Source organism: Oncorhynchus masou, unplaced genomic scaffold (assembly GCF_036934945.1).
Source record: "Oncorhynchus masou masou isolate Uvic2021 unplaced genomic scaffold, UVic_Omas_1.1 unplaced_scaffold_9470, whole genome shotgun sequence".
Classification (NCBI taxonomy): domain Eukaryota; kingdom Metazoa; phylum Chordata; class Actinopteri; order Salmoniformes; family Salmonidae; genus Oncorhynchus; species Oncorhynchus masou.
Window position 1 is genome coordinate 1 of NW_027015965.1, and position 10,671 is coordinate 10,671.

The 10,671-nt window shown below is 42.2% G+C and overlaps 1 protein-coding gene across 1 annotated transcript; it reads right to left on the reverse strand.

The window, feature by feature from the left end:
- Positions 1–16: 16 nt before the first annotated feature.
- Positions 17–2,293, reverse strand: LOC135538366 (WD repeat-containing protein 53-like). The gene is made up of 3 exons (XM_064964280.1): positions 2,234–2,293; positions 817–1,324; positions 17–717 (listed from the first exon to the last, which is right to left on the reverse strand). Exons 2-3 carry the CDS (start codon positions 1,306–1,308, stop codon positions 40–42), a joined length of 1,170 nt encoding a protein of 389 aa, XP_064820352.1. The 5' UTR covers positions 1,309–1,324; positions 2,234–2,293; the 3' UTR covers positions 17–39.
- Positions 2,294–10,671: the final 8,378 nt, after the last annotated feature.

A 10,671-nucleotide genomic window follows, 5' to 3' on the forward strand; every position in this document is an offset into this window, starting at 1 on the left:
GTCAATAGACCAGCCAGAGAGTAGACAGACAGGTTAGGTCTATAGACCGGCCAAAGAGTAGACAGACAGGTTAGGGCTCTGGTCAGCCACCACCAGGCTGGGTTCCCCTCTCAGCAGAGTGGGACACACCCAGTTCACCTTGTCCCCATGGCTGAAGCTGAGTTTAGGTCCTGACTTCAGGGCCTCCTCTGTGCCTGGTAACTGATCTACACTGCTGCCCTCCTCCACCTCCTCCCTCTCCTTCTTAGTCTCATCTTTTGCCTGCTGGGGCTTGGCCTGGAGTTTGGCTTTAGCCCTGGCATTGGGTCTCCTGCGGTGGACTGGCGCTGCCTGTGGCTTGCCCTTATCCTCAACAGTAACTACCGGGTTCTGACTGAGGTCCCAGAGGGCCACTATGCCGTCGTTGCCCCCAGTAGCCAGCCAGTATGGGTGGGGTAAGAAGCTGAGGAAGTGGGCCTGTGAGGCTCCCTGGCTGTGGGCCTTGATGGCCCCCCGTTGGTCCAGTTTGGAGCCACTGCCGATCCGCATCAGGTGCACACGTCCGTCCTCGGCGGCGCAGGCCAAAGCGTTCCCGCAGGTCGCTACAGAGACGCAGTGGGCCAGAGGTGGGTTGAAGAGCTGACCAGCTTTGTGCTGATGGGCCTCCTCTTCCTCAGCCACTTCCTGCAGGTTGAGGGTCCAGACAGGGCGTGTCTTCTGTAGGCTCCACAACATCACCTGCAAGACATTGAGGACAGAAGGGTCAAGACATGCTTTCGTAGTCAAACAGGGTACTCTCAAGCATGCCTTTTCTTTCTCCGTCTCGAGTCATCTCACCTGCATGTCGAGCCCGGCTGAGACCAAGTTGTTGGGCCTGAGAGGGCGGAAAGCCACAGATGAGACGATGTTGGTGTGTCTGCGGAGCGTCCTGTTTACTTGACCCCCCGGCAACCCTAGCACCCTCACCACCCCTGAGTCATCAGCCACGGCCAGAGCTGAGCCTGTCTCATTCAGAGCCAGAGAGTTGATCTCCTCCTCTCCCGCACCCTGTAGCGCCTCTACCGCCCCCTTTAGGCTCCTAGGGTCCAATACGCTCACCGTCTCTCCGTGGGACACATACAACAGGCCTGGAGCCGCCGGCGAGAACACAGCGCTGGTCACATCATCCCCGCTGGGCAGACGGAGACGAGCTAACACCGTTCCCTCCTGGTTCCACACTGTTACCTCACCCTCCTCTGAGCCAGAGGCTAGGAGACCCTCCGGACCCCCAGAGGCCCCCACACACAGCACTGGGGTGGAGTGACCCTCACACCACTGCCTGCTGGCCATGATCACATTGGCATACCTGGGGTGAAGCAGAATATATACTACATATAAATAAATACTACATAAACTGGTATATTTTGCTAACAGTGACATGACCCTGTACATATCTAGCTGTAAAAAAAAAAATACACTGCAGAACGTTTTGATACTTTTATTGTATCTATTACACCAGATAATGTAATTTAACCAAAGATTATTGGTATCTCTGACTGGGAGTTTGGGGACAGTAGGGTAAATTGAAACCAGACACATCACCTGAGACATGCGCAGACTAAAGTAAACACGTGCACGAGCTCGGCAAGTATGCATGCGTCTCGTGCTTATGCTTTAGCTGATATTAATCTGAACGCACTACTGATACCAACGCTTTAAAACATTTAATGTAATTATACTTTCCTGTGGATATATTGTCTCACATTCCTACCCCAAGAGGACCAACCAGCACTGCCAACAGGTTAAGTACGTTCAAATATCATTTTATTCAACATTCTGGCTTGAAGTTTAAGAGTTAACTTTCCTGATTCAAATGCTAATTTCTACCTGACAGAATTCAACGTCGGGTCTCCAGGCGACCGAATTAACCTTAACTCCCAGTAATGGATAACATCATTGTTAAATCCCATCTGGTGTTAATATGTAGCTACAGTAACTGGTAGCCCTATAAATAGTCAAAATATTAATAAACGTTTACATTTGGATGTCTTTGTTTATTTAATAGTTCAGAAGTCAAATCTAGCCACGGACTAACCATATACAACAGAACGCTGAAGTTATGCTAGTTAAATTAGCATGTCAACACAACTATCGAAAACACTTTAGCATTGGCGAAATCTTTGCTAATAACGCATACGAAATCACAACTGTCATGACATAACACAGCACCACTAAATTAAATAAACGTCTAGCATATGTGATGTTTCCACTTTACCTTTCACACGAATGTCAGCTTCCCCTGTTCGAAAACTACTTGTAAAGTCGCACATTGATGACATCAGAGGTAGTAGCAACGACCCAATCATCTGCATGAAAAAAGACGTAAAGCCTATTTCACAATAGGAAAACAATAATTTCAACCACAGTATTATTTATTTTATTTATGTATGAACTACATTACCCCGAGTGGCGTAGCAGTCTAAGGCACTGAATCTCAATTCAAGAGGCGTCACTATAGTACCTGGTTCGAATCCAGGCAGTATCACATCCGGACGTGATTGTGAGTCCCATGAGCGAACAATACGTTGGCCCAGTGTCGTCCGTGTTTGGCGGAGTAGGCCATCATTGTAAATAAGAATTTGTTCTAAACGAATGCTCTGGTTAAATAAAGTCAATAAATAAACAGCAGCATTCCTCAAACTGATTTATATGAAATGAGGTTTCATGGGGATCATGCCTATAGCAGTATTGACTGTAAATCTTTCTATGCTTGCTAACAGGTTCTGTTAGGTTTATATAACTGAAATGTGACATAGTGAACTCTGAAAGTCATGCATGTAGAGTTGACAGAACCTGCCTCTTTTGTTAAATGTACATATAAAGCGATGTTTTTCACTGTTTTTCATGATCAACTGACATGCTTTTTGTCCAGGTCTTACTGTAAGAAGACTGTGTTGGTTGGTGCTACTGAATTCTGTCATTCTTCTGAGATAACTAAACAGTAATGCACTTTCTACAGACTAAATACAAGCATATTGGGCAGACATAATTCAGTTAGGTTCAACATCAGATTAAGAACACAGTGGAGATATTCGGGCATTCAAACTCTATAAACTGTTGTGCCAAGGGGTGGGCTTGAGAGAGCACACTTGAGCTAAAATAGGTCTCTCTGTCACTCTTTCTCTCTCTTTCTCACTCTCTCTCTCTTTCTCACTCTCTGTCTCTCTGTCTCACTCTGTCTCTCTCTCTTTCTCACTCTCTCTCTCTTTCTCACTCTGTCTCTCTCTCTTTCTCACTCTCTCTCTCTTTCTCACTCTCTGTCTCTGTCTCTTTCTCACTCTGTCTCTGTCTCTTTCTCACTCTCTGTCTCTTTCTCTGTCTCTTTCTCACTCTCTCTTTCTCTACTCTGTCTCTCTCTTGTCTCTTTCTCACTCTGTCTCTTTCTCACTCTGTCTCTTTCTCACTCTGTCTCTTTCTCACTCTCTCTCTGTCTCTTTCTCACTCTCTGTCTCTGTCTCACTCTCTCTCTCTGTCTCTGTCTCACTCTCTGTCTCTGTCTCCTTTCACCCTCTGTCTCTTTCTCACTCTCTTTCACTCTCTGTCTCTCTTCTCACTCTCTGTCTCTTTCTCACTCTCTCTCTTTCACTCTCTGTCTCTTTCTCACTCTCTGTCTCTCTGTCTCTTTCTAGAGCGGTAAGGCTGAAAATGAGGAACTTAATGGTTGCTGCCTGCTGATTCATCCAAAACTGCACTTCTGATGAGTGTGGCCCATTTCTGGGTCGGTGAACGTAACACCATCCTGTCAGACTGAATGAAGAACAGACTGCTGACACCAGGGCTATAACACACGAGTATGCACGCGCTCACACACACACACAAACACACACACACTGACGCGCACTCACGCTCTCACCCAAAAGTGCATCCATATGCTGACGCATAGATTTTCTCAAAGCTCATCTCACACTCCCTGTCAAAATATTTCACCTAAGTATAGTTCCTTCTATTTTTCAGGTTACTCTTTCTATGCATCTACAGTTTAGAAACAATATCAAACAGCTGAAGTTGTGAAGAGCTGACCAGTGTGAAATATCTAACGGTCACAGCTGTGCTGTTTCAGATGGTAGCTTAATGCCACGACACACTTTACGCAAACGCAGCGACCGACCTTAGTTTTCTATGTAGTTCTACATACACTACCGGTCAAAAGTTTGGACACACCTTTCATTCATAAGTTTTTCTTTATTTTGACTATTTTCTCCATTGAAGGATAATAGTGAAGACATCAAACTATGAAATAAAACACATGGAATCATGTAGTAACCAAAAAGTGTTAAACAAATATTTTTGATTTGAGATTCTTCAAATAGCTACCCTTTGCCTTGATGACAGCTTTGCAAATGCTTGACATCCTCTCAACCAGCTTCACCTGGAATGCTTTTCCAATAGTCTTGAAGGAGTTCCCACATATGCTGAGCACTTGTCGGCTGCTTTTCCTCCACTCTGCGGTCTAACTCATCCCAAACCATCTAAATTGGGCTGAGGTCAGGGGATTGTGGAGGCCAGGTCATCTGATGCATCACTCCATCACTCTCCTTCTTGGTCAAATAGCCCTTGCACAGACTAGAGGTGTGTTGGGTCATTGTCCTGTTGAAAAACAAATGATAATCCCACTAAGCCCAAACTAGATGGGATGGTGTTTCACTGCAGAATGCTGTGGTAGCCATGCTGGTTAAGTGTGTCTTGGAATTCTAAATAAATCACAGACAGTGTCGCCAGCAAAGCACCCCACACCATAACACCTCCTCCACACTTTACGGTGGGAATTACACATGCAGAGATCATCGTTTCATCCACACTGCGGCCTTCAAAGACACAGCGGTTGGAACCAAAAGTCTCCACTTGGGACTCCAGACCAAAGGACAAATTTCTACCGTCTAATGTCCATTGCTCGTGTTTCTTTGGCCCAAGCAAGTCTCTTCTTCTTATTCGTGTTTTTTAGTTGTGGTTTCTTTCCAGTTTCATCATAGTGCTTGATGGTTTTTGCGACTGCACTTAAAGTTCTTGAAATTTTCCTCATTGACTGACCTTCATGTCTTAAATTAATTATGGACTGTCGTTTCTTCTTGCTTATTTGAGCTGCTGTCATTATATGGACTTGGTCTTTACCAAATAGGGCTATCTCTGTATACCACCCCTACCTTGTCACAACACAACTGATTGGCTCATATGCATTAAAGAAGGAAATAAATTCCACAAATTAACTTTTTAAGAAGGCACACCTGTTAATTGGAAATGCATTCCAGGTGACTACCTCATGAAGCTGGTTGAGAGAATGCCAAGTGTGTGCAAAGCTGTCATCAAGGCAAAGGGTGGCTATTTTAAAGAATCTCAAATATAAAATATATTTGGATTTTGTTTACTACATGATTCCATATGTTTTATTTCATAGTTTTAATGTCTTCACTATTATTCTGCGATGTAGAAAATAGTCAAAATAAAGAAACCCTTGAATGAGTAGGCGTTCTAAGACATTTGACCGATAGTGTACTTTTTGCTGAACAAATTTTTGAACGGACCGTGTAGGACACTCCATCGCTCTTTGTTTGCATAAGGTGGTAGGGCCCTATGGCCACACCATGTGTTTTTCTACTGTCATATTCAGTCTATTGTTATATTCTGTTATACTAAGAAGATATGTCCATTTTATCATTCAGCTGAAATACTAAGGTTATATTGAGAATCCAATAGAGAATCCAATACATTTCCACTTTGCTTCAGATGAGTGAGACGGTTTGAGAGATGAGAATCAATGAAACAAGTGAGACAACAAAAACGAGTGGAAGAGAAAACATAGGGAGGGGAAAATGCACGTCATTGGTCAGACCACAATGGTTCTTAAAGCCTGTGGCCTTTTAAAGAATGCTGACAGTGATGGGGAGGTGTTCTACTTCGAAGCCCGTGTCTCTGATACTGTCATGTGATCACAGCTGTCTCTGATACTGTCATGTGATCACAGTCTCTGATACTGTCTGATCACATACTGTCATGTGATCACAGCTGTCTCTGATACTGCTACTGTCATGTGATCACAGTCTCTGATACTAGCTACTGTCTGATACTGTCTCTCTACATTGTCATGTGATCACAGCTGTGATCATGTGATCACAGTTGTCTCTGATACTGTCATGGGATCACAGCTGTCTCTGCTACTAGCTACTGTCATGTGATCACAGCTGTCTCTGCTACTAGCTACTGTCATGTGATCACAGCTAGCTACTGTCTGATAGCTGTCTCTGATAGCTACTGTCATGTGATCACAGCTGTCTCTGATACTGTCTCTGTTACTGTCATGTGATCACAGTTGTCTCTGTTATACTGTCATGTGATCACAGCTGTCTCTGCTACTAGCTACTGTCATGTGATCACAGCTGTCTGCTACTAGCTACTGTCATGTGATCACAGCTGTCTCTGATAGTTGTCTCTGTTACTGTCTACTGTCATGTGATCACAGCTGTCTCTGATACTGTCTACTGTCATGTGATCACAGCTGTACCGTCATGGGACTGCTCTGTCTCTGTTAATACAAGTGGATCACAATTGTCTCTGTTACTGTCTTGCTGTTACTGTCATGTGATCACAGCTGTCTCTGTTACTGTCATGGGATCACAGTTGTCATTGTCTGTGATAGTTGTCTCTGCTACTGTCTACTGTCATGTTGTCTCTGTTACTGTCATGTGATCACAGTTGTCTCTGTTACTGTCATGTGATCACTGTCTCTGTTATGTGATCACAGCTGTCTCTGATACTGTCTACTGTCATGTGATCACAGCTGTCTCTCTCTGCATGGGATCACTACTGTCATGTGATCACAGCTGTCTGTCTGTTAGTTGTCTCTGTTCACAGGGATCACAGTTGTACTGTCATGTTACTGTCTACTGTCATGTGATCACAGCTGTCTCTGCTACTAGTCTCTGTTACTGTAGCTACTGTCATGTGATCACAGTTGTCTCTGTTACTGTCATGTGATCACAATTGTCTCTGTTACTGTCATGGGATCATAGTTGTCTCTGTTACTGTCATGGGATCACAGCTGTCTCTGTTACTAGCTGTTTCGTCATGTGTTGTCTCTGTTACTGTCATGTGATCACAGCTGTCTCACAGCTGTCTCTGCTACTTACTGTCATGTGATCACCGTCATGTGTCACAGCTGTCTCTGCTACTGTCATGTGATCACAGTTGTCTCTGCTACTGTCTACTGTCATGTGATCACTGTCAGTTGTCTCTGTTGTCTCTGTCTCTGCTACTAGCTAGTGTCATGTGATCATAGTTGTCTCTGCTACTAGCTACTGTCAGTTGGTCGTTCACACCCTCTCGTAGGCCTATGGCAAGTGACTCTGTTATAGTCCACTGATTTGACACACACACACACACACTTACCTACTTCGCTCGCTCCCTACCATTGAGGAAGTACAGTTCCCGCTCAGCCCAGTCAAAACTGTTCGCTGCTCTGGCCTCCAATGGTGGAACAAACTCCCCACGACGCCAGGACAGCTGGAGTCAATCACCACCTTCCGGAGACACCTGAAACCCCACCTCTTCAAGGAAATACCTTAGATAGGATGGACATCTCTTTAGATGAAACTAACACTCATGTATGGTTGTATTGGACATGTGAGGTCTACATTTCTATGCTTCTGTTCCACTCTCTCTGGATGTTTCTGACTGTGTATCTCCCTTAGTTGGACAGGATATCAACCCTGATAACATGGTCTTATTAATGAAGCCAAGGATATCAACTCTGATAACATGGTCTTATTAATGAAGCCAAGGATATCAACCCTGATAACATGGTCTTATTAATGAAGCCAAGGATATCAACTCTGATAACATGGTCTTATTAATGAAGCCAAGGACATCAACCCTGATAACATGGTCTTATTAATGAAACCAAGGATATCAACCCTGATAACATGGTCTTATTAATGAAGCCAAGGATATCAACCCTGATAACATGGTCTTATTAATGAAGCCAAGGATATCAACTCTGATAACATGGTCTTATTAATGAAGCCAAGGATATCAACCCTGATAACATGGTCTTTAACCCGTTAGATATTAATGAGGCCAAGGATATCAACCCTGATAACATGGTCTTATTAATGAAGCCAAGGATATCAACCCTGATAACATGGTCTTATTAATGAAGCCAAGGATATCAACTCTGATAACATGGTCTTATTAATGAAGCCAAGGATATCAACCCTGATAACATGGTCTTTAACCCGTTAGATATTAATGAGGCCAAGGATATCAACCCTGATAACATGGTCTTATTAATGAAGCCAAGGATATCAACCCTGATAACATGGTCTTATTAATGAAGCCAAGGATATCAACCCTGATAACATGGTCTTTAACCCGTTAGATATTAATGAGGCCAAGGATATCAACCCTGATAACATGGTCTTATTAATGAAGCCAAGGATATCAACTCTGATAACATGGTCTTATTAATGAAACCAAGGATATCAACTCTGATAACATGGTCTTATTAATGAAGCCAAGGATATCAACCCTGATAACATGGTACTTATTAATGAAACCAAGGATATCAACCCTGATAACATGGTCTTATTAATGAAGCCAAGGATATCAACCCTGATAACATGGTCTTATTAATGAAGCCAAGGATATCAACTCTGATAACATGGTCTTATTAATGAAGCCAAGGATATCAACTCTGATAACATGGTCTTATTAATGAAACCAAGGATATCAACTCTGATAACATGGTCTTATTAATGAAGCCAAGGATATCAACCCTGATAACATGGTCTTATTAATGAAGCCAAGGATATCAACCCTGATAACATGGTCTTATTAATGAAACCAAGGATATCAACTCTGATAACATGGTCTTATTAATGAAGCCAAGGATATCAACCCTGATAACATGGTCTTATTAATGAAACCAAGGATATCAACTCTGATAACATGGTCTTATTAATGAAGCCAAGGATATCAACCCTGATAACATGGTCTTATTAATGAAACCAAGGATATCAACTCTGATAACATGGTCTTATTAATGAAGCCAAGGATATCAACCCTGATAACATGGTCTTATTAATGAAGCCAAGGATATCAACCCTGATAACATGGTCTTATTAATGAAACCAAGGATATCAACTCTGATAACATGGTCTTATTAATGAAGCCAAGGATATCAACCCTGATAACATGGTCTTATTAATGAAACCAAGGATATCAACTCTGATAACATGGTCTTATTAATGAAGCCAAGGATATCAACCCTGATAACATGGTCTTATTAATGAAGCCAAGGATATCAACTCTGATAACATGGTCTTATTAATGAAGCCAAGGATATCAACCCTGATAACATGGACTTATTAATGAAGCCAAGGATATCAACTCTGATAACATGGTCTTATTAATGAAGCCAAGGATATCAACCCTGATAACATGGTCTTATTAATGAAGCCAAGGATATCAACCCTGATAACATGGTCTTATTAATGAAACCAAGGATATCAACTCTGATAACATGGTCTTATTAATGAAGCCAAGGATATCTACCCTGATAACATGGTCTTTAACCTGTTAAATATTAATGAAACCAAGGATATCTACCCTGATAACATGGTCTTTAACCTGTTAGATATTAATGAAACCAAGGATATCAACTCTGATAACATGGACTTATTAATGAAGCCAAGGATATCAACCCTGATAACATGGACTTTAACCTGTTCGATATTAATGAAACCAAGGATATCAACCCTGATAACATGGTCTCTAACCCGTTAGATATTAATGAAACCAAGGATATCAACCCTGATGACATGGTCTTATTATTTTAACTACTCCGTAATATCCTAACTACTCGGTAATCTCCATGGAGACTGTGGGTCAGCCTGAAGAACCAAACTACTCAGTAATCTCCTCTATATAGCCTAACTCTCACATACTCACATCCAAACACACATTGAAACAAAACATATACTGTTTTTTTTTAATGATTGCTGATCGGTTCATTTGTATATTTTATAATTAGTAGATTGTGTTTTTAACAAACCTTTTTCTTATGTATTGTATATAGTTTTACAATTGTATATACAGTGGGGAGAACAAATATTTGATACACTGCCGATTTTGCAGTTTTCTACTGACAAAGCATGTAGAGGTCTGTAATTTTTATCATAGGTACAGAGCTGTGTACCTATGATAAAGAAAAAGATTACAAGACCTCTGCATTGCTTGTCCGTAGGAATAAGCCTGCAAATTTTGTGCAGTGTTATCAATGTACTTGTTCTCCCCACTATAACCAGCCCTTGGGCTTCCAACCTGCACACACATTTTATTATTGATTTGTTTTTATCCGTATTGACTTGTTGTTCACTTTTTTTCTTTAGGGACAATGAATGCAACTTAAATATAGGCCGAGATGCCCCTTATTTACGGGACTGTCAATGAATACAACTTAAATATGGCGGAGACCTGCCCTTATTTACGGGACTGTCAATGAATGCAACTTAAATATAGGCCGAGACCTGCCCCTTATTTACGGGACTGTCAATGAATACAACTTAAATATAGGTCGAGACCTGCCCCTTATTTACGGGACTGTCAATGAATACAGTCTTAATATAGGCCGAGACCTGCCCCTTATTTACGGGACTATCAATG

Excerpts from the sequence above, each read along its gene's own strand:
- LOC135538366 (XM_064964280.1), bottom strand. The coding sequence starts at position 1,308 with ATGGCCAGCAGGCAGTGGTGTGAGGGTCACTCCACCCCAGTGCTGTGT. Across the intron at positions 718-816 it reads CAGCCGGGCTCGACATGCAG|GTGATGTTGTGGAGCCTACA; the intron begins GTGAGATGACTC and ends AATGTCTTGCAG.